The sequence below is a fragment of the Phyllopteryx taeniolatus genome, chromosome 2 (assembly GCF_024500385.1).
Source record: "Phyllopteryx taeniolatus isolate TA_2022b chromosome 2, UOR_Ptae_1.2, whole genome shotgun sequence".
In the NCBI taxonomy this organism is placed as follows: domain Eukaryota; kingdom Metazoa; phylum Chordata; class Actinopteri; order Syngnathiformes; family Syngnathidae; genus Phyllopteryx; species Phyllopteryx taeniolatus.
In genome coordinates, this window is record NC_084503.1 from 26236522 (window position 1) to 26261486 (window position 24965).

Genomic DNA, 24965 nt, shown 5'->3' on the forward strand with positions numbered 1-24965 from the left:
GGTTAATTGAAGACTAAATTGCCCGTAGGTGTGAATGTGAGTGTTTTTTTATATGTGCCCTGTGATTGGCTGGCGACCAGTTGAGGGTGTACCCCACCTCTCGCCCGAAGATAGCTGGGATAGGCTCCAGCACGCCCGCAACCCTAGTGAGGATAAGCGGTTCGGAAAATGAATGAATGAATGTACCTGTAATATTACGATAGGTATTACATTGTTCATATTTAATGATGTTTGGCATAAAAACAATGCCAAAAGATGTATCCCACATTAGCAAACTTGCATCTTACTTTTAAATACTTGATGCCTGCGTTACTTTTTGTGATATTTTACTTTTTAAGAGTAGGCCTACTATCTTATTAAAAAAAAATATATGAATCGATATGATATGATATGATATGAAATGGCGGCACGGTGGACGACTGGTTAGAGCGTCTGCCTCACAGTTCTGAGGACTGTGGTTCAATCCCCGGCCCCGCCTGTGTGGAGTTTGCATGTTCTCCCTTTTCTCAGGGCACTCCAGTTTCCTCCCACATCCCAAAAACATGCGTGGTAGGTTGATTGAAGACTCTGAATTTCCCGTAGGTGTGAATGTGAGTGTAAATGGTTGTTTGTTTCTATGTGCCCTGCGATTGGCTGGCAACCAGTTCAGGGTGTACCCTGCCTCCTGCCCGATGATAGCAGGGATAGGCTCCAGCACTCCCGCGACCCTAGTGAGGAGAAGCGGCTCAGAAAATGGATGGATGGATACGCTACCAGATACTGTATGCAAATACATGTTCTGTATGGATACGTTTCACCATCTGAACATTTTCCAATCAACAACTGCATGATCAACACTTACAGGTCAGTGTATGCGTCACGAGACTTGCAGACTTTAAGTAAATCTCATTAAATCTTTTGTCAAGGCTGAAATTAAATGTTGTCAATCAAATATGACCTCTCAGTCAAGCCTGGTAGATAGATGTGGGACATATTTGTCCATATAACTCTGTATTTAAGGCAAATCCTGGATGCCGCTGTTGTACATAAGTTTTTCTGCTTATTTTTGCTTGGCATCAACTGGCGCAAACTTGAATAATGCGATAAAAAGCCACAAAAAAGAGATTTCTCAGTCAATATTATATGGGAACGGCTGGCGCTCTTGCCACTCAACGTAATACGCATGTGCAAAAATTACATCACGAGGACATTTCGCAAATGCTCCCATAGTGCCTCAGAACTGTGAGGCAGACGCGCTAACTACTATAGCACCGCACTGCCTAAATGAAATGAAATTAAATTTGTAGGTCGAAAGAAAATAGGACTAGTTAATTTTCTTAATATAAGCCTAAACTACGGTATATTATGTACGTTGTATGATTGATTAGATTCCAAATTGACTTCATTTTCATTTAAGTTTGAATTACGGTATTATTACCATCATTCAAAAGTAAAAATGAATAGGCTTATACAGATGTTGGAGCATGTAGCTAGCCTTCTTAGCTTAGCTGGCTAAACTTACTAGCGCTAGGTATAGGAACTAAACCTCATGTAAGAAATTATTTGATGGATGATACAAGTACATTGCTTACCTTGCCTACCTATCCATCTAATGTATATGTCATTCCGTCCGTCTGTCCAACTATCTATCTATCTATCTATCTATCTATCTATCTATCTATCTATCTATCTATCTATCTAATCTATCTATCTATCTATCTATCTATCTATCTATCTATCTATCTATCTATCTATCTATCTATCTATCTATCTATCTATCTATCTATCTATCTATCTATCTATCTATCTATCTATCTATCTATCTATCTATCTATCTATCTATCTATCTATCTATCTATCTATCTATCTATCCTCGCGCCTGCTAAAGCGGAAGTAGTTTTGTTATGAAAGCCGCTATCTCCCTTCGCTTTCTTCCGTGTATTTTATTGTGAAAGCGCTTAAGCGGACGTGGACTGCTGTGGTGCTGCTACTCCAAAAGAGTAGCGAGCCATCTGATTCTTCAGATGCTTGTTTGCTCGCCTGAGCAGCGGACCTGTGTGAGTGTGCCCCCGTCGTTCTCCCTGGCTCATCTCCGCGGATTCTTTTCGGATATCTCCCGCTCTCTTGGCGGTTCTTTTTTTGGACGATATTACTCGTCTGATGGTGTGCACCGATGCCGAGAGATGGGGAAACTGCACTCGAAACATGGTGAGGCTTGTTTTGTTGCGACTATCACAGTTGTCGTACTTGAGTGTTCATTGTCTTCTTTCTTTCTTTCGGTCCCCATCCACTTCAAGCCGCAATTTGTAAAGCGAGGGAGAGCCCGGAAGGTAAGCCGCATTGTTTTAGGGAACATTTGGGGCACTTTGTGAGGAGAGTGGGGCTTGCTTCTGTGAACATGTGCACGGACAATCCCCCCTCCCCACGTCCCCCTTATATAAAATACACAATAATAATGCTGCCTTTTGTTTCAGGCGACAGCTTTGTAGTCAATGCCTGTTTGGCTCGGAAAGGACTGGACGACTGGCTGGTGAAGAGGCAGGACTGTCATCTAAAGACCAAGTGCGCGTTGACCACCCGGGTGAGTCAACCGAGGGTCGCATAACCCCCACCCCCTTTTCATTCCCTGTCTGCCTTTTGTTGTGCATGAGCGCTTCTTTTCGGGTACTTGTTTTTTTCAACAAAAAGTTTTTTTTTGGACCCCTCTCTGAACATAACATGAGGGTTGCAGATGGTCCACAAGCCATAGGTTGGTTACTGTTCTAAAGACAAGATCTGCATCCAAAATGTTGCCATTGGGTCCTAATTTACAATATATATATATATTTTTTACACCTGTTTCCATGACACTTTGTGTACGTGCGAGGCACGGGCGAAAGGAAAAAAAATCCATCGATTTTAGACTGGCATTTGGTATAAAACTGCATTCATCAACGTTTTCTGTAATTTCTCACTGAATAAAGCCTGGATACTAATGGCAGCATTGAGGCGTACGGGAATGTGTATATGTCTATAAAGGGTGAACATTTAAAAATCTCACTGTATTGTTTATATCTGGAAAAGCAATTAAAACTTGATGTCAAAACTCAAAATTTGGAGATACATGGTTTTTAACCACACTGCATCGTACTGAGTCCCCCCCCCCCCCCCCAAATATTTTAAACCTTTCATGTATTAAATAAGAACATCAAAATACTAGAAACGGCTCTCAGTATCATGCGGCGCAAGTTCCAACCAGAAGAAACACTTATATAATAGTTTATAATACATTTGAAAACAGGTCAATAAGTACATAAAAACACCATTTCATGAATTAAAAAATAATCTTGGGCTGCAACAAACAATTATTTTAGTAATTGCTTTCTCTGCTAATTTTTTTTTGATGAATCATATTAAAAACTTTTTAAAATTTCCATCCCTTTATTCAAAAAGTGGCCATTGTTTCAAATTGACAGTGCAGAAAATGCACAAACAGAAATTGATTATGATTCAGTTACTGGTTTAATCCGTAAAATATCAGAAAATGAGCAAAAATGTTGATAATTGTAAAGATGTTTGCAAAAGTATTATTTTGATGAAACAGAAATAATGAGTCTGCTTTATTATTATAATAAATATAGTTATTTATATTTACTACCTTATGATTATGATAAATATTAATATTTACTGGTGAGAGGCTGAAATTCCGAGGATTTTGACAATTTAAAGTTAAACAAGGTCTCTAAACGATTCATCGATTATCAAAAATTGTTATCAATTAATGTGATGATTGATTAGCTGTGGATAAAAGTAATAATGATAATAATAAATGAAGGCACAGTGATTGACATGTTAGCACATCTGCTTCACAGTTCTGAGGACCAGGGTTCAAATCCAGCCTCCCTGTGTGGAGTTTTCATGTTCTCCCCGTGCCTGCGTGGGTTTTCACTGTGTACTCCGGTTTCATCCCACATTCCAGCAACATGCATTGTAGGTTAATTGCGTGCCATAATCCCGTAATAAACACCTCTCTCTGACAGCATCAGTCGCAAAGTGACCAACGTTATCCCTGTCAAAAAATACAACATATTGGAAACAGCTCTTATGTTGGATTTTATTTGTGTTTGTTTGGCATTAACAATGTGAATTTCAACACTTGTTTGGTCTCTCCGGGAGAAACAAATGTTGGTTTTCAGGCCAGTTGATGTTTTTTCAAAAGGCGACAATAGATCAAGCCAGAGTTCAAAGCATTATGGGGTGACAAGTCTGGTGACATGTGATGATGGTAAAAGCCAGGGAATGTTGGTCAGGCTTGACGTTTTTGTCTTTTTGCATTGCCATAGACACACAGAGTTGTTATTGTCAAGTGAGGGGAAATCCTTTGGAACTGCTTCAGAGGAGCTTTAAGCCTCTTTGGTTGGCAATGTTGTCCTCAAATGGTGAAAATTGGTGGTCGTCGTGAAGGAAAAGGAAAATAGAGTTCATCCACCACCCACACTTGTCTATCTCCTGAATGCAGCTTGCAAGAACAGCTTTATTTTGCCCATAAGGAGGAATCCAAACCTTCTGAGACATGTCACGGTGTGTAAAGGTCACAATAGTCGCCTTATAAAGCAAATGCTGTAAAAATGAGCCCTTGCGATAGGAGTGTATACTGTTGTGTTGGCGAAAAGACAAACAATCCGGTGAGTCTAAAGTCTTCTGAAGTGTTTTGTCACAGTTGTCTTTAAACGCTGCATCGTTACAGGGTTGTTGACACTGCAGTTAAGAACGCTGGATTGTTTGTCCAGGAATTAAGAATTTAGATACACGTGGGCCCTCGGTTTATGATGGTACTGACATATTGGGTTTTAAGGTTAACGAATTACTGTAAGTTGATGGAAGGTCACAAGAAGGCGTGCTCAATTACCGCTGCGCTTCAGGAACCGAGGACCCCCTGTATATTGTCCGATAGTGAGAACCAGAAAGTTAAAGTTCCAAAATACTGCAAGTGAAATGTACTTAGAATTAGATTTTACGCCGATTTTATCGGTGTGATCGGTATCGGCCGATACTTAGCATTTTATGCTGATCCGATCAATGACGTCATCGGCTCCGCACAATAAATTTAACTCCGCGTCGCTATTGCGTATGAATCCAAAAACTAGTTTATTTTTAGCCTTGTCACGTGTCTTGTGGCGCAGTACTGTAACTATCTGATGACCAATAAAGTTTTTTTCCAATCTTGTCGGTTAAAAAACACGTCATTGGTGTGGGACTATTTTGCGGTATCTCAGATAAACAACACATGAGTTATTATGCAGTCTGTGCACAACTGAAGTACGTCGTGGGGAACGTAATCTAAATGCTTCAACACACATTTGATCGGGCACCTGAAGAATGTACATGAGGAGGAGCATGCCGCGCTCAAGCAACGCAGTGTGGAAAAAAAAGGAAAAGCCAAACGGGCGCAAACTCTGGACAACACCTGTCCATTTAGCTGGGACAGTGAGAAAGTTAGACTAAGCATGTCATTAACAGTATTTATTTCAGTAATTTAATTGCAAAAAATTAATTAAATTACATTAAGTTAGCACCCATTATTTCTGCAATGTTGATCTGACCTAAACTTATGTCAGTGGCCAATCCTTGAATACCCCCTAGAGGTCATTAATGGTTTAACTTTTGTCTAAAATGCTAGAGAATAATTTTGAGCTGGGATGGGCTCCAGCACACCTGCGACCCTATGAGGATAAGCGGTACAGAAAATGGATGGATGGATGGATACAGTACTCAGTATACAGTACACAAGTATACACAATAAATGACCAAGTCATGTAAATGGACACATTGCTCCATCTTGTGATCGGTTATCGTTTTTTGAAACTTGCTGATCGGTGATGGGACCCAAAAATCTTGATCGTGTAAAACCTACTTCTAATTATTTTTATCTTAATGGCCATATAGTAATCTTGTGAGTTCACTTTATGACAACTTTGACTTTGAGATTGTCTGTTCTCTTCCAAGTCCATAGCTATTTAAACATGTTTTATCCCAGGTATCTTCCTTGGCAGCCAGAACTGTCTTTCTTTTCCTTAAGACCACTCCTCAATTTGCTTTATTTTAAAGACCCAGGAAGACTGGACACATGTGAGCTGGTGAGACGTTACTTTGTTTTAATAGAACAAATGCTGAAAGCCTTGAATAATGAATGCAATCTTTTGACCAGATGATGAAATTTGAATGCTGAATTCCCGATATGATTGTTAAGTTTCACAATTTAGTGTCGCCCAACGGGTCGTGTACCTGCTTCCGATAGGGGCTCATTCAGGTGAATTCCTGAGTGGAACTTTAAAGTATAAGCTCTGGAATTCGTCTGAATTGGCTGCTTCAAGGCAAAATGGCTGACCTTCTGTTCAATTCTGGGCATAGGTCCTTGAGATCTTTTTCAAGATTGGTAAAACTGGTGCCGAAGGCTGATTTATTTCATAACTTGGGCCCGGCCCATCCCTTTTTCTTGGAGAACCCTCAAAATAATCATCAAACTATGACGCCATGCTCATTCCTCCTGCCGAATTAGATGGCATGGGTAAAAAAAGATTCGCAATTTAGCAATATCCATCCTGTAATTTGCCCCAAAATATCTGCTTCGAACAAAATTGACCAACTTTCTATTCAATCTCAGGCATGTGTGCTTGAGACTTTTCCGTGCGTCGTGCCATGGTAGACATGTCCCGCAAATTCCGTCGCGTTCAGCAAAAACTGTCTCGAACTAACTTTCTAACTTTCCAAAGGGTGCTACTGAGTAAGATAGCACCTTTTGTTTGAACCAGCCCATTTTTCATGTAAACAAAAGTATTTGAACACGACTGACCAAAAGGTGTCTTGTTGCCCAGTACAGAATATTTAGTCAAACAATAAAGAGTGGTGAATGTCTATGCACAGTTTAGGATGTAGGCTTTACCCGTGAAGACTACATTTATACTAGTTATAAGTGTAATCAACATTAAAACCAGGGAGGCGTCTATGGATAAAACCCAAATAATTGTGAAGCTTAGAGAAGATGGAAAATGAATCCAAATTTGAGCTATTATCCAATGTGGTCATTAGGGCTGGGAATTGATAAGATTTGATCAATATTAATGCCATTGTCGATTCTGCTTATCGATCCAATTCCTTATCAATTGTCTTAAAGATTCCTGAGTAGTTTAATGGGGGGAGGAAAAGTGGTTCTACAGTCTGCCACACCAAAGGCAACCATTTGGTTTTTCAAAGTGATGTCTGCACAAGACTTTTTCGAGCAAATAACGAAGCAGGGTCAGACGTTATGTCAAGTGATTACTTCATATTAGCGTGTTTATACTGTATTATTAAAACCATTAGTACAATTGCGTTCATGGCTATGACTCTGTTAACCTCACTAAAATCATACATCCATCCATGTTCTACACTGCTTATCCCCACTAGGGTCGCGGGCGTGCTGGAGCCTATCCCAGCTAACTGCGGGCAGGAGGCGGGGTACATCCTGAACTGGTTGCCAGCCAATCGCAGGGCACATATATACAAACAACCATTCGCACTCACATTCATACCTACGCACAATTTAGAGTCTTCAATTAACCTACCGTGCATCTTTTTGGGATGTGGGAGGAAACCGGAGGACCCGGAGAAAACCCACGCAGGCACGGGGAGAACATGCAAACTCCACATGGGCGAGGCCGGATTTGAACTGTGAGGCGGCTGTGCTAACCAGTCATCCATCGTGACGCCTCACTAAAATCAAGGCATTGCAATTTCACAAATTAATAATAATGCTTGAAAGACTAAATCAATTACAAAATTATTAAAATATTTACTTAGCACTGACATTGCAACAGTGCTTTAACTTGTGCCTTGTTGTGTACACTGTACATATATTACTGTATGTATGAATATTGTCTGCTCGGTAGGAGGCTAGGCTTAGGGAAGCATCGTGTGTGTTTTGCTTGTGTGTGATGAATTTGATTTACCTTTAATTATTATTTTGTAATTGGTGTTTATATGTATTTGTTGAAAGGACCGCCTTGAAAATGAGATGTTTCATCCCAAGGAGCCATCCCCGAAATAAGTAAATAATAATTAATTATATTCTATTTTTTGTATAAAGGCAGCGGTCCCAAAATGTTTTAGCGTCAATGACTGTTTTCATGTGAATACATTTTGGGTTATTTACACCATAGAGATAAATAAACACATTATTATTTGGACACGCCGGCTGTATGCTATATTCCGAGATGCCACAAGATGGCACCTGAGCCGTGTAACAGAAAAGGCCTACTTTGGACTTTGGTAAATACAATCTCTAATGGCTAATAGAAAAGTAATAGTAGACTAGACTAATAAGACTTCTTTTCTATTAGACAGGGCTTTGTCGCATTTTAGGGCATTTCAGAAATGGCACAAAAACAGCGAATAGGTGAGTGTTTTGGACAGTATTGTAGAATGAGTAAAAAAAAAAAATTTAAACCTCTGAATAGGTTAATTTGCAAGTAGAGAACCGTAAATAGGCAGGGGAACACTATATAACAAGGAACAACACATGAAATGATCATTATTGGTGTTATATATTTTTTTGTGACAACTTAATGTGACTCACTAGCAGCCATGTGGTAGCGGAGGAGAGCATGCTGTAACAACGTGAGAGATTGCGTGATTTCTGAAGACGAAAAACATGGCGGCGCCCCTTGCACAGTCTTGAAAAAAAACAGCTACTGTGAGAGATAATGTCTTTTTTCATAAGTATTTTTCAACGGCGGCTGGTCGCTTCGTTCTTTCCTTTTTTCCTTCGCCAGCTTTGCTAGCAGCAGTAACTTACAGAGAGCCAGTTCCTATCCGCGCAACTACGTCAACACCAGCTCGTCTCGCCATGGAGGATCCGAGTCAACGCGAGTTGCCGTTGAAGAGGAAAAAAGCTGATTATTCCACCTCAACTGAGTATTTGCTTGATTTGACAGAGATACAGACGAGCGTCCTCTTTTCAATCGACAATAAATTGTCAATTGCACTTGATTTGCTTTGCCAGGAGATCACCGAACTCAGAAAGAACTTGGAATTCACGCAACAACAAGTGAACGAGCTAAGATTATACTGCGCTTCGATCAAACTTGATGTCAACGTCAGCAGAACTACAAACTCTTAGACTGGAATATAAACTCATGAAAGAAACAACGTTGGACATTCAATCAAGAAGCGTGCGTGACAACCGCCTTTTCTCAGGCATTCCAGACAATGCTCCGGAAGACCCCGAGGTGCAGATTAAAAGGTTTATTACGTCCGCGCTCAAGATACAGCAAGATACAGTCGACAAGATTACTTTTCACCGTGTCCACCGTTTGGGAGGCCCTCGTCCAGGAAATCGACCACGTCCCATCATTGCAAAGTTTGAACACTTTCAGCAAAAAGTGTTTGTAAAGGGACTTCGTTTGGAATGAACGACCAGTTCCCGAAGGGGATTAATGAGAGGCGTAGAGTTTTGTACCCGTTGACAAAGGCAAATGAGCGTGGTTAGTTGTCGACAAGCTATATGTTGACGGCCAACTGTTTCGTGATGCCAACGTCACGCCCTGGCTCCTCTCGATAAGTACTACTTTTGATCTGTTGCCGTTATGAATTGTCAAAAGTGTATTTTATTTGGTTTCATTCTTTCCTATCTCTCTGCTTTCTTGCTCTGCTTGCTTCCACACACACTAAACGCACAAGTCGCTCAATACTCTTTTTGCGCACCACAAACCACCACCACACACCATATTATCCCCTTGTCACCGTTTATTTCCTATGTTCAGTGTTTGCTCGTTACCCTTCTATGTACCCTGGCTTTGCAGTACTCATATATAGCATCTCTATCACCCTCTCTAAATAACATACGTCAACACAATACCAAAAAATCTCCCGAAAACTGTCAAAAAGACAACAACAAAGAATGCATAGTACCAAATCTATTTAAAATTATGATACACACACCCATTATATGTCACACTTAAATTAACATTTGTTTCTTGGAATGTCAATGGCATTTGATCACAGGCAAAGAGAATTAAGGTTATGGATTATACCACTAAATTTAAAACAGACCTTCTCCTATTACTTACTTAAGTCCGAAGAAAAATGCCTCATTGACTCTAATTTCACTCAGGTTATCTCAGCCTTTTATAACTGTAGACAAAAAGGAGTCTCAATACTAGTCCATAAAAGACTACTTTTTACAATAAATAGTACAGTAGTAGATCCAGAAGGCCGATATATAATTATTCAGGCTACAATATTTAACAAGCTTTATACAATTGTCAATGTATACGCTCCACATAAAGATGATCCAGCCTTTTTTCCCCTCACATGCTCTTTTCTCACTTGTTAAACTTGTCAGCCACTTCTACAATTATTATGGGAGGTGATTTTAACCTTACGCTAAATCCCCTAATAGATCGCTCAAATCTCAAAAATCAGCCACAGTGCTCCAATATACTAGAGCAGTCTATGGATGACTTTGGTCTCATTGACATATGGAGGCTGAAAAACCGTACAAAAAGAGAATACACATTTTTCTCGTCAGTTCACCGCGCTTTCTCAAGAATAGATTTTTCGGCAGCTCAAAGAATTACTCCCAAAATGCATCCAATCATCATCAGCGACCACGCACCGATTTCTCTCAAACTAAAAAGTTAATCAAATTTGGGACCCCCACCAACATGGCGCTTCAACACGTCCCTATTGAAGGACCCAGATTTTGATTCTTTCGTGAGGAAGGAATGGGATGAGTTTCTGAAATTCAACGACTCCCCAACCATATCCCCAGCTCTGTTGTGGGAAACCGGTAAAGCTATTGTGAGAGGTCGAATCATATATTCTTTGTATAAAAAAAAAAAAAAGAACAAAAAATGGAAAATGGAATTGAGGAAAAAATTAAACACCTCACAAAAGAATATGCAATTAATCTGATAGATACGCTTAGAAACCAACTTCAAAAGGCAAAACATCAGTTAGATGTTATCTTATCAAAAAGAACAGATTTTCTACAACAACAGTTAAGATCGGGAAAATTCCTTGCGAACCAACTTCAGCACAATAAAGAAAAATCATTAATTAGAGCCATTCAATATTCAAACGCCAACTGTACACAGTCACCGTTAGAAATAAATGAAATTTTTATAGCAGTTTATACGCATCTTCGAACAACCCAGATCAAAAAGAAATTGAATCTTTTATTAAGGATCTAAAAGTCTCTCAATTAAATACACAAATTAAAGACAGCCTTGATGTTCCTTTAACCATCACAGAATTACATAACGCATTAAAAAATATGCCTCCGAGACTGGCGCCTGGTCCGGACGGAATCCCTGTTGAATTCATTAAACATTTTTGGCCAATACTAGCGCCTCTATTTTTCAGAACAGTCAATGAGATAAAGGATAAAGGTAGAATTAGTTGCCATATGAACACAGCTTCCATTAAGTTATTACTAAAGCCAGGTAAAGACCCCACTCTCCCGGCGAATTATCGGCCCTTATCACTGATTAATGTAGATATCAAGATTATCTCAAAAGCCCTCACAGCGAGACTTGAAAAGGTACTTCCGTCGATAATCCACTATGACCAGACAGGCTTCATTAAAGGTAGAAGTTCCACAAATAATGTCAGACGTCTGTTGAATTTAATAAGCATGTCACAGTGTAAAAATCTAAACGCAATCATCATGTCACTTGACGCAGAGAAAGCGTTCGATAAAGTTAACTGGGCTTTCCTGTTTGCAGTACTTCGCAAATTTGGCTTTGGAGATTCATTTATACATTGGATAGCAACATTATACAATTCGCCGAAAGCGACAGTCACCACAAATAGGATCACTTCACAAAGTTTTACATTACAAAGAGGAACCAGACAAGGATGTCCACTCTCACCAACGCTATTTACAATATTTATCGAACCTCTAGCTGCCGCTATACGTCAGAACGCTAATATTAAAGGTATCTGCTCACTAGTGACAGAACACAAAATCAATCTATATGCTGATGATATTCTTCTTTACTTACAGGAACCCAAGTATTCTCTTCAGGCAGTCTTAAATCTCATAAAAACATTTTCACAAATATCAGACTACTCTATTAACTGGACAAAATCAACAATACTCCCAATAACAGGAAGCTCATGGACTCCTGCAGATCAAATCCCAGAGTACCCTATGCCTATAGGAAACATTAAGTACTTAGGTATCAATATTTCGTCAAAACTCACAGAGCTAACCAATCTAAATTACACACCACTTCTGGAAAAAATCTCATCTGATTTAAGACGCTGGATTAACTTACCTATATCATTACTGGGAAGAATAGCTACAATAAAAATGAAAACCTTACCTCAAATAAATTATTTATTTTCAATGATTCCATTTAAGACAACATTTAAATGGTTTCAAACCTTAGATTCTACTGTAATACATTTTTATTCAAAAAATAAGAAAAATAGCATCAGTCTATCTACTCTTCAGAAAAGTAAACAGGAGGGAGACCTAAATGCTCCCAACTTTAAACACTATTATTTAGCTAACCTCTTATAATACCTCATCAAATGGTTGCACCACAGTGAGGAGTGTGATTCTTGGCTAGAATTGGATCAGACTGCAATAACATCAAATTACCAAAACTCCCATTTATTTCTACTCGTATTAAACGCCATAAATGTTTCAAGAATCCAATAATCGCATCCACCTCAACGGCTTGGTGGCAAAGTTTAGAATTGACAGGGTCTCAATTAGCTCCCAGTATGATCTCCCCAATCTGTCATAATCCAGATTTTGAAATTAATAATATACCCCTTCATTTTAGTACTTGGGAACAACATGGAATCAACAACCTACAACAACTATTTAACAATAATGTTTTTAGGACACGTGATGAACTGTTCCAAGAATTCCAAATAACAGCCGGAAACTTTCCTCAATACAATAAATTAAAAGCGGCAATAAAAAAAGAATGCCAGCACTCCAGAGCACCCTCGAACTGCCGGAGTTTATCAAGCAAAGCTTCTCCCGCAAAGTAAAAAATATCTCAAAAGTTTAAATTAATTTCATGCACTAAATCAATGCACTTACCAATCACCAAATGGGAAGATGACCTCTCCATGTCTGTTGACCGTAGCTACTGGATACAGATTTGTAACAATAAGTTTAGAATGGCAACAAACACAAATCTACATCTTATCCAATAGAAAGTGCTTCATAGAACACACTTTAGTCAGTACACTATGCATAAAATGGGCTTCGCTCCATCTAATATATGCATACAATGCACTAAAAATACCCCAGACACCTATTTCCATGCTTTATGGGAATGTACACCAATTCAATGCTTTTGGTCTTCGGTTATACAAAAACTCTCGTATATTTTAAACTGCAGGATTCCACTTTCCCCAAGATTGTGCATACTTGGCTTAAGCATAATTGACCTCCCTAATAAATATTCACGATCATTACTTGTCGCGTTAGCTACCGCTAAGAAAACAATTCTATTAAACTGGAAAAACAAACAAGCTATTAACATCAATCAGTGGCTAAATCTCATCATAGAATATATTGCGTTAGAAAAAATATCAGCAGAATGAAAAAATCAATTACACATACAGTGTTCCCTCGCCACTTTGCGCTTCACGTTTTGCGGCTTCAGTGCTTTGCGGGTTTTTCCAAAATATTAATTTTTTTAAAAAAATGTCAAAATTTAAAAAAAATACAGCCATATCGGCAGCCATATTGCGGAAAGACGCGTTGTTTCATGTTGATGCGTGCGAGAGAAGGTTTCCCTGCATGCCAAACAAAGAGATGAGTTGACTCAGAGGCTTTGTACATGCCTGTACTGTACGGGGGGGGGGGGGGGGGGGGGGGGTTGCACTGATACACGGGGTAGGTGCCAATGACTGCTAGTCGGGGACCTGGCAGTCATAGTAACGGGGGGGGAGGTGGGTCTCACTTACTTGCATGACGGTGCTCCCGAGGCCGGGCCCCCCGGGCTGGATGACTGCTTGGTGTTGGGGCTTACCTCTCATGGCCCGGGGCTGCTCCTTGGGTACCCCTTTCCCTCCCCCCCTTATCGTTCCCTTGTCGGGTGCCCCCATCCGCCCTCCTTTCCAACAAACAAGGGACACTCTCCCGCCCTCGGGCTGGGCGGGGACTGGATGCATCATCGGGGGCCCTGCGGCTTGGGGGGGTGGCGTCTGGCTCTCCTGGGGGTGGCGGGGCGTGTGGTGTGGTATGGTTGGCTGGGGGGGTGGCATTGGGTCCCTGCGGCCCCCGCTGGGTGGCCTATTGTCGGGGCGCCTCGGTGGGGCCGGCGGACCACCCTGGGTCCCGGTGTGGGACGTGTCCCGTCCGCTGGGCTGCTCTCGGGTGGCCCCCTGGGCCTGATCCCGCCCCTCGATTGATTAGGTTGGGTCCTCAGCTGCCGCGATGCGGCCACAGCAATTACAGGACACTTCTGTCAGTCTCTGTGCATGTAAAACGGTTTCAATTCACTTGCATGTATCCGCAGGCACACACCCCTTACTGCAACAAATAACTCATGAATATGCAAATCGCATGTGTATCCCCTCACTTATACTCTCGTCCGGTACACTTTTATAATTTTCATAATTAATGCCACCACACTTCAGTTGTACAGCCAGGTTCACGACCCTGGTCCTGCATGCTTCTTCTCCTGTCCTTGTCCTGTTCTATCTTGTCCTGTCCTTCCCTCACAGGGTGTAGCACTACAGCCCCATGCAACACTCATATCTAATGTTTCATTTTAGTAGATAATGTAATGATTTACTTCACTCATCCTATTTATAATTAGTGCTTTGTCTTTTGTCTTTGTTTCTTTCTCCTTTCTAGAAACTTTGTTCTGTTCGACTGATCAAATCTGATTCTCAATAAACCTCAATTATAATACCACAACGGAAGCTTAAAAACTCCACTGGGACACAGTAAAACTGTTTCCGCATAAAATGGATACAGATTGTCCACTTTGCTTGTCCTAACAGCCGAACAGGACAAAAAAAAAAAAAAAAAAAGCCATGTGGTAGGTGGCGGTGGTGCGACAGTTATTGAGCGGTGTTGGCAGGTGGGTCTTGACATATGACATTGGGGTCATGTGGTATCCTGTGTGCACCCTGTTGTGCTGCACCCCTCCCTATAGATATCACATTGTGTGTTATTCGCATCCTCGGATAGACATTGAACATCGCACGACAGCACCCACTTTAAAATCTTTTATGACATCTTGTGCCACTTTTCAAGCATTCATCGTTTATATTCCTGCAAAAAAAAAAAGTAAAATACTGGCAAAGTCACCCTAACCCCCTTTCTCTTTAAAATCCTCCTTTAGACCCCCCCCACCTGGTGCGCCCTTCTGTTCTCGCAGACTCCATCTGTTTGGTGCGTTTACCCAGTGGCCTTGTGTTGCCGGATGAAACAAGACGCCGTTTGAAATGGGGTCCTCACGGGGAGGTGTCCCCATTGACAGTCAAGGCTTCAGTTGTGTAGTTCAAGTGTAGACACCCGCCTCTCTTTTTTTGTTTTAAAGCTATGTTTCCACCAATTGGTGCAATTTGGCATGGTTAACTTAAGAATGGTAAATGCTGAGTTCCATTCCTACGGTGGCACCTTTTGAGGTACCGTATTTTCATGACCATAAAGTGCACTGTATTAAAAGGCGGAGTCTCAGTTACGGGGTCTATTTCTGTATTTAACACATACATAAGGCACACTGTATTATTGGGCACAGGCATGGTAAAACATACGCTAGCTTAAAACATAGCGTATGTTTTTAAAACATACGCTACGGACAACAGTCAAAGCAGATACCTTAGCCCAGGCATCCACAATCCATTCACATATGGTGGCGTAAGTCGCCCGGCGCGTCGTCTTCTTGACTTAGCGAAGCTCGTTTTCCTGCTTCCTCCACTTCCGAACCATAGATTCGTTGATCTTGAATTCTCTTGCGGCTGCTCGATTCCCATGTTCCTCTGCGTAACTGATAGCTTGCAGTTTAAACTGTGCTTCGTAAGCGTCTTTCTTCGTCGGTGCCATTTTCGGGGGTCCTTAGCCAAACCGATGTTGTTTTGCACAATGCAAATACCCGCGCTATATACATACAATTTCCAAATAATAACCCCCCCAAAAAAATGTTTTTTATCATCACCTATATTGAAACTTTGAACACTAAATGTAACCCAAACTATGGTCCCAAAACACTGGAATATCACTTCAATCTAATTCTACATTACCCTTAAAAATAAATGGCTCTGGGATATGAGTTTGAAAAACAAATACAAAAGAAAAATATGAATACAATTTAATGCAATTCTTTTACTAGCTGTCTGCGACCCACCCAAAATGAGTCCACGGCCTACGTTTGGGTCCTGACCCATGAATTGAGAATCACAGATCTTGAGAAGGGTGGCCGACTGGCTAGCACATCTGCCTCACAGTTCTGAGGCCCCGGGTTCAAATCTGGCCTCGCCTATGTGGAGTTTGGATGTTCTCCCCGTGCCTGCGTGGGTTTTCTCCGGGTAAACCAGTTTCCTTCCACATTCCGAAAAATGCAGCGTAGGTTAATTGAAGATTCTAAATTGCCCATAGTTGTGAATGTGAGTGTGAATGGTTGTTTGTTTATATGTGCTCTGCGATTGGCTGGCGACCAGTTCACGATTTACCCCGCCTCTTGCCCAGAGTCGGCTGGGATAGGTTCCAGCACACCCGCGACCCGAGTGACGATAACCGGTACGGAAAATGGATGCATGGATGATCTTGAGAAGTTAACCCCACAAGGAGCCTTGCCTGTTTGTCAGTCCTCTACAAGAACCTGCCATCTCGCTGCTGTTCGCTATCAAATGGGTGGCCAACATTGACTACTCCTCCGTAAACATGGGGCTTTGGAAGAAGGGTGTTTGAACGGCATTTTGAGACACTTGAGAAAGAGCCCAAAAATCTACAGATAGGCGATTACTTGAGCTTTTCTGCCTGTAGGTGAGTTCGCAAGTGGTGATTTGTGAATCGGTGGAGGTTTACAGTATTACCCTACCTCAAAAAAATGAATCCAAACTATCTGTGCCTAGAACTCTTTTACTTGAGCACATAATTGAAATTGTACCCTTCCGTTAACTGCCCTCTTTTGTTTATCAGGAACAGAACCAATTGATCCAGGAAACATTTGACCTGAGCCATTCTTAATGCCAATAAATGTTGAAAATCTAAAATCTCATTATTAAGACCCGCAGAAGATGTTTCACACTGAAAAAGTACTTTTCTAAACTTTTTTTTAATGTTAGACAATTTGACTGGCAACAAAATACCATGTCTTACTTGAAATTTAAATAACAAATTAGATTTAGGTGTTAAAACAGAAATGGGAATTTGGACCTGCAGTGTAAATTCAACTTTAAGTAGAAAGAGGGTATCAAAAGACTGTTTTGGATCAAATTTAAAAAAGATATGTGATGATGAAGACTACTAGCCTGGCATGCCTAGTAGAGGATTTTTACTTTAGAAGGCAGTATGAACAGGGATCGTTTTGACAGTGTTTTTAGCTGTACATGAAACTTAAAATAAAATTTAAAAAATAATAATAATAAAAAAACAACTATTGGGAATGAAATAGTTTATTTTCCCATGTTGGTTTTACATTTGCAGTTTGTCCTGTATGCAATCTGATTGAAGGCATGAAAGAATTCTCCAAAGCGAGTCGCCGCAAAACTTGTCCCGCGTCACCGCCTGTTCATTCTCGTTATATTACTATTGAGGTAAAAGGATTTTAGGAAGCATGTGGGCCCCTTTCAGATGCATTCCCTCAGCCTCTAAGCGTGATAAAAGACAGGTTGTGCTTGGCTGTTGTGTTTTTGAACGTTTCAAAGCGAGGTCCTTTGTCTTAATGCTGAAAGCACCTTTCACATGCAGACTCCTCTTCCGCTCCTTTTTTAGCACTTTTTAACCCCCCTTCCACCACCACCACCGGTAGGTCCTCTTGTGTGACGTATAGCCCACTCACAGTATGCTCTACCTCCCTCTGCGATCCCATGGGACGAGGGTCTGTTGTTGGTCTTTGAAGTGGCTGCAAGGAGGGGAGGGCGGAGTTCGGAGGCACATTCTAAAGGGAAGAAAAGCTTCAAGCTTACAGGGAGAGGTTGTGGACGGGGGTAGCACCTGGCCGTAGAGGGGGCCATGTGATTTTTTCCCCTCCCTTTTTTATTTATTTTTATTTTTATTTTTTTTAAGTGCTCCCATGAGAGGATGGGGTGGAAGTGATGATGCCGGGGGCGACATGCTGGTCGCTTTAATGCCGCATTTGGCCTTGCATAGTGTGGAAATAAATGTTTTACCGCAACTATGGATGAGAAAAGTCCCTGAAATGATTGATTTTGAAAGAAAAATAGCAGGTCCGCATGGTGAGAAAGTGGTTAGCACGTCTGCCACACAGCTCACTTCTGAGGTTCAGGATTCGAATCTCAGTTTCTCCCCTATGCTTGCATGGGTTTTCTCTGCGCATGTGAGGTTCGTTAAAGACTAGCTGTAGTCTAAAATGTCCATAGGTGTGAACGTGAGCGTGAATGCTTGTTTATCTATATGTGCCCTTCGATTGGCTGGCAACCAGTCCATATTGTTTCCTGCTTCACTCTCCAAATGTCAGCTGGGATGGATTCTAAACATGCATGTTAGGTTCATTGAAGATTCGAAACTGTCCATAGGTGTAAATGTGAGTGTGTATTTGTTCTTATGTGCCCTGTGATTGGCTGGTTACCAGTGAAGGGTTGACCCTGCCTCTTGCCCAGTCACCTGGGATAGGCTCCAGCTCACCCGTGAACCCTATTAAGGACAAGTGCTATAGAAAAGATGGAGTTGTGCATTCATGTCAGCAAACTCCCATAATTCCTAAAATAGTGGCCCTCCTCTCAATAGAAGCCATGACCCAATTAATCGCCAGATGCGTCTGATCCACGCAGACAAATATAAGCCTCTTTTTTTCATTAGGAAAAAAGTGAATATTAACTTTGATAATCTTTATCCAAGATATCGTTCACACGCGAACATTAAGTAGTTAACCATTGAGCCCATTTGAACTCTGTTGCTAATGAAAACTGCAGTACTGAAAGTGCAAATGTAACAGTCTCTTGGGTGAATTACCGGGCAGAGCCTTCTCCTCTCAGTATTAAAGATGATCTAATGGCGATTAGCGTTCCGGTAGACTCTGACGATGTTGTCGCTCCACAATGTTGTGTATGTCCATGTCTATTGATGAGGGAACTACGTAACTTATTTGGTCTTCACAGTCTGCCTCGTTTCTTACAATTTTGCAGCATATAGAACCATGAGACCAAGCCATGTCGCAAATAGCAGAAAAATATAATTGAGACCCTCCATATATTTTTTTAATAATTGCCTATATAAATAGCTTAAACCGTATATATACCCGTAAACTATGATTGCAAAACAGTTTTTACCTTCAAACTCATCTTACATTACCCTGCCTTAAATATAAATTGCTTACAGATTGATTTCTAAAAAGAAAATTCGCCAGAAGCCTATGTTAAATGCACATGCATGTGGCGAAGACTCTCTCTCACAACCCATGCTAAACTTTTCCCAACATGCAAAGTTTTTCACTCAGTTGAGATGTATCACTTCAACATACTTCATTGATACCAATTCCTGCAGTGGGAGGAAAAAAGTATGTTAACCCTTTGTAATTTCTTAAATTTCTATATAAATTGGTCATAAAATGTGGTCTGACCTTTACGGCTGGAAAAAAAGTTGACTAACTTGGTTAAGTCGACCACAAAAATTGGTTTACCCGAAATTGTTGCACTGAAACTTTGCCGGATTTCGAAAGGCTGGATTGCTACGTGAGGAGAACAGCACAACTTCAGCGGTAACTGTGTCTCGAGATGAAAATGACATTGAGAGCGACACCGACAGAGAGAATGAAATGGTGTGTGACGGAGATAAAAAATAAACTATAGCTTTTGGATTCAAAAATATTGTGCACGATGGCTACGTGGAGTAAATGTATTTTGTGGAGCCGATCTACGGTGAATTATGACATTAAAGCCGAGCAGCATAAAATGCTAAATATCGGCCGATACCGATCAGCCCAATCAGATCGGTGTCTACAATAAATACTTTAAACAAATATTAAAACCAAATTTTTTTTAATAATAGAAGAATAATTCTGTTGTGAAATTTAACAGTATGCAGATTATTATTATATATTATATATATTATTAGAGTCCCACGATGCACATTTCTGGAAACAAGAAGTCCCAGCCCTGGAACAATGAGTCCCTGCAACCTATTATCGCAGAATACAGATACAGTAATCGTCCACAATATCACGGTTCTTGAGTTTTATTACAGTTCTTACCACGCGGGCATAACTAAACAGATTGAGTGGAAGTGTTAAAGTGGTGTGATGTGAAAGTGTTTAAAAATACTTTTTAAGAAAACAAAACCATTCTGACCAAGCTTCTCCAGAGCGCGTATCCTTTACCTACAAAAATCTATCCTGTATTAATAATATTGTATAGCCTACAATATTAGGTTAATGCTGCAAATGCACAAATTATTGTATTTGAAAATGTTTACTTTGAAGTGAGTGTAGTGATAGTAACTTAGTTAACTTTAGCAAACATAAGTGTTAATAAACAGTTATCAAATAAAAGAAATATTTTGCTATACATATGAATGCAAAATCAAATTCCATCCGATTATTCAAGATCAAGATTCATCCGGTAATTCAAGATTCAGGATTATTTGTCATTGTACAAGACATAATACAATAAAATTCAGTGCACTCAAGAACTGGATTTAAATCAAATAAAATCACTTCAACTCCAATTCCTCACACCGCATTTATACCATAAATTCAGTACCATCATATGCAGGAAAGTATAGAAGTCCATTCCTCATGAATGAGAATAAAATGCATTTAAGTAGGAAGAAAATATGTTGAGGGGGTGTGATTACTCGATGAAATCTTCAATAGGATAGTCGATTCTAAAAAGATTTGATAGTGACATCCCTACTGATCGTCATTTAAATCACAACAATAAACAAAGTGTGCTAAAACTAAAACCACACAAACAATTATATGGTTTCATATTTCTATTGACAAAAACATGTAAACATCCACAGGACGGTGGAGAAAGTCAGTGAACCCTTGGATTACCGTAATTTCTCGTGTATAATGTGCATTCCCCCCAACAAATGTAAAAAATCAATGGTGCGCATTATACATATCTATAGGAGAAAATTAAAAAACATTTCCCATTTTATAAATGTATGCCGCCATCTACACTTTCATTCCAATGTGACAGGGGTACGTATGACTGCATAAGATGTACAGTTGTGCTCATAGGTTTACATACCCTGGCAGAATTTGTGAAATGTTGTTTTTATTAAATACAACTAATGACTGAACAACAACCATCATTCATTTCTTGATGATAATGCTTTTCTGAAATGCTTGACAGTTTAATTTGAATCCAATTAAAATAAAACTAAATGTGTTTCGCCTGGCCCTTCATGTTTTCTTTAAAGAATTGTGCCCATTTTACAAATTCTGCCTGGGTAATCAAACATATGAGCACAACTGTGTTTTCTCATTTACTCAATAAAAGTAGGGCTGTGAATTTCAAAATAAAAACAAGTAAATAAAAAGTATTACATGTTCAAATAAAGTGCTTAACTTGAAAATGATTATTTGAAAAAACAAAAACAAAATACAGATTATACTTCGTTTTGATCATACGGGAAGAAGCAAAATCATGCATTGTAAAAATGCTTTATACATGGGTAGAAGGGGTTTCTAGAATTTTTAGGTCAACTTTGGGGGTGCGTATTGTACATGGGTGCGCATTATACATGAGAAATTACGGTAAATAACTGGTTAACCCTCAACCAAATGTTTCCTGTAGTTGCAGATCAGACAATCAACCATCAGAATTAATTGTGAAAAGAAAGAAAAGCACGCCCACATCATGACGCTCCCTCCAGTATGCTTCAAAGTTGGGATAAGGTTTTGATGTTGGTGTGTTGTGACGTTTCTTTTCTCCACACATGACAGCAACGGCTTCCTCCTTGGGGTTCTCCCAGGAACTCCATTCTTGTTTAATGTTTGACGTATGGTAGATTTGTCAACAGAGATGTTAGCATGTGCCAATGATTTCTGTAAGTCTTCAGGTGACACGCTAGGGTTCTTTTTCTACCTCATTGAGCATTCTGCACTGTTCTCTTGCAGTCAGTCATCTTTACAGGATGGCCACTCCTTGGAAGAGAAGCAACAGTGCTAAACCTTTACCATTTATAGACAGTTTGTCTAACCATGGACTGATGAACATCAAAACTTTTAGAGATACTTTTGTAACCTTCAACCCGATTGAGATGCTGTGGCATGACCTCAAGAGAGCTACTCACACAAGACGTCCCAGGAATCTTGCTGAACTGCAACAGTTTTATCAAGAGGAATAGTCCAAAATTCAACCTAATCGTTGTGCACATCTGATCTGTAACTGCAGGATAAGTTATTGCTGCCAAAGGAGGGTCAACCAGTTAAAAAACAAAATCCAAGGTTTCACTTACTTTTTCCTCCCCATCCTGTGAAATTTTACGATATTTTCAACAAAAATATTAAAACATACAATAGTTTGTGTAGTATTAGTTTAAGCAGATTCTTTTTGTATACCCTTGTGATTTAGATGAAGATTATAGCACATTTTATGACCATTTTTTTTGCAGAAATTAAAAACCTTTCCAAAGGGTTCATATACGTTTTCCTCCCACTGTATTTAGACAGGGTTTGTGGCATGTTAGGGCATTTCAGAAGTTTTTCAGCGAATAGCTGGAGATCTGGTTTATGTAAAAAATAAAAATGTGAATAGTAAACTGCGAGTATGCAGGGCATTCCTGCAGTAGTCTAAGGGCCAATTCCAATTCTACCCCTTAGCCCTTCCCCTTTGTCTTACGCCTTCCCCGGAGCCCTTTGTTTAAAGGGCCAAGGGGTAAATGGCCCTAGGAATTGGGACATCACATAGTCACCTCTCACCCCTGCTGGCTGTATCATAGGCAGACGCGACAATTGTTTACATTTGCAAGATGCCGTCTTGTGTCAAATCAATGTTACTATTCTTATAAAAAAAACAATTTTATTTAAGTGTTTCTGTTTGTGCAGTTTCTAAAGGTGACTGGCATTTTAAAATTGTTTATAATAAATGTTTCCTACCACATGACAGGGTGCATACATTTCTGTTTTTCATCTTTAGCTAATCGAAAAATACATTTTTATAGAAGGAACATTTTGACAAACTTTATGGTCTAACGTCGGCCAATAAGTAACACCAACAACAAAATCACAAAACACAGAACCAAACATTTGTAAACACACACAAAAAAGAAAATATCTCAAACAGAATACAATAGAAAATAACTTTGTCACTGTCACAGGAATAGCCGTTGTCATTCTTGCACTGGGCTTGTCGTTCTGGAGTATTGTGCGCTGTTGTAGAAGACTGTTTCCTTGTCGCGTCCCTGTAGAGGTTATTTATTACGTTGACGTCATTTTTGTTTCGTAAACCTGTTGTCAGACAAGGATATTCACAGGGAATCCCAGCAAACGGCATCATGGTGATGAACTACTGCATTACATGAATGATGAGGCTACAGCTTAATTATATGGAAAGCGAACATGACCTTATACAAACAAGCGACATTAGCGACGATACATTAGCTACATAGATTCTAAATGTGACCTAGCTGTCTACCAATTCTTTCTGATCATTCATAAAATGCTGTACAAGTGTGTTTGCTGTGAATTTGTCACCGTAGTCTGAAGGTAGACTAGCGATACGCGAGATCATCATAACAAGCTGTTTAACCAACAATCCAAAACATGAATAACATTTACGGTGATTAAAAACATGACTGTCATTAGTATGACTATCAATAATTGCTCGCATTTATGTACTTCCTTGTCCGTTCCGCCGTCTTGTAAGCAATCGCTTTGGAGTCCCGTACACCTCGCTTTCAAGAGAGCTCCCTGACCACACTTGGTTTCAAGGGCTATACACTCATTCCCCTAGGAAATGGGATACACCTTCGGTCTCGTGTACGTGCAAAACCAAGGGCTAAGAGAAAGGGGAAGGGCTAAGGGGTAGAACTGGGATTGGCCCTAAATGTCATAATAAAGGCAGAAAACCTCGTCTATAATATAACGTCATTCCTCTATGCGTATGCCATGCGTTAATAATATTGCAAGTGCATACGAGTGTGTGTCCGGTCTGGAGACGGATATCCGGATGCACACCAGAGATCAAAGTCGTCTTCGTGTAATGTGCACGGAATCTCCAGGGATTAGCAGCTAGGATTATGCTTTGTCCCCCGTCTCCCTTCCTCCAAATATGCACTTGGAAAAGTGGACAGCAGTTTAACAAAGTTGTATACTTTACGGTTACAGACTAGCCCCCCAACCAGTTGCGGGTGCATTGGTTTGGGTGGGGGGTTCGCAAACCGGAGCTGAGTGGCGTTCCTGCAGTGGTGTCGCTGCTGAGTTCCTCTGAGCCAAATGTGTGCATGCTCGGTGCGTGTTTTAATCACCCATTTAAAAGCTTGCACTCAAGTGGATGTTTAAGTGTTCAAACACTGAATAATTCTCCCTTGTTTGTTTATCGCGTTCACTCCCATAACCCTCCCTGCCTCCCCTTGTGTATTATGCTGTGGCCCGTAGTGTAAATGCTGAATAATTTCACTTGAGCACTGTAAAATGGCTCTCAAGTAGGACAAGATCAGTAACTGCATAACTCTCCAACACTTGAGCCATTTTCCTGTGTGCCTCGTTGCGTTCTACTGATTTTGTATTGTATCTAAAACAGCCATTTCCAACCTTCTTTAAGCGACGCACCCCCTTCAACACCAATACATAGTTGGTGCACTACCTCCTCCCCCAACATAGACTCAAAAAACTCAGCGACACACCCCACAG

At 40.3% G+C, this 24965-nt stretch overlaps 1 protein-coding gene across 1 annotated transcript in view; it reads left to right on the plus strand.

The window, feature by feature from the left end:
- The first annotated feature begins 1982 nt into the window (after nt 1-1982).
- nkd1 (NKD inhibitor of WNT signaling pathway 1) overlaps nt 1983-24965 on the plus strand; it is a 64234-nt gene continuing 41251 nt past the window's right edge. The window contains exons 1-3 of the mRNA XM_061765559.1: nt 1983-2187; nt 2277-2309; nt 2454-2560. Of these exons, the coding sequence (XP_061621543.1) occupies nt 2004-2187; nt 2277-2309; nt 2454-2560 (324 nt within the window). The 5' untranslated portion in view covers nt 1983-2003. The remainder of the gene's footprint in view (nt 2188-2276; nt 2310-2453; nt 2561-24965) is intronic.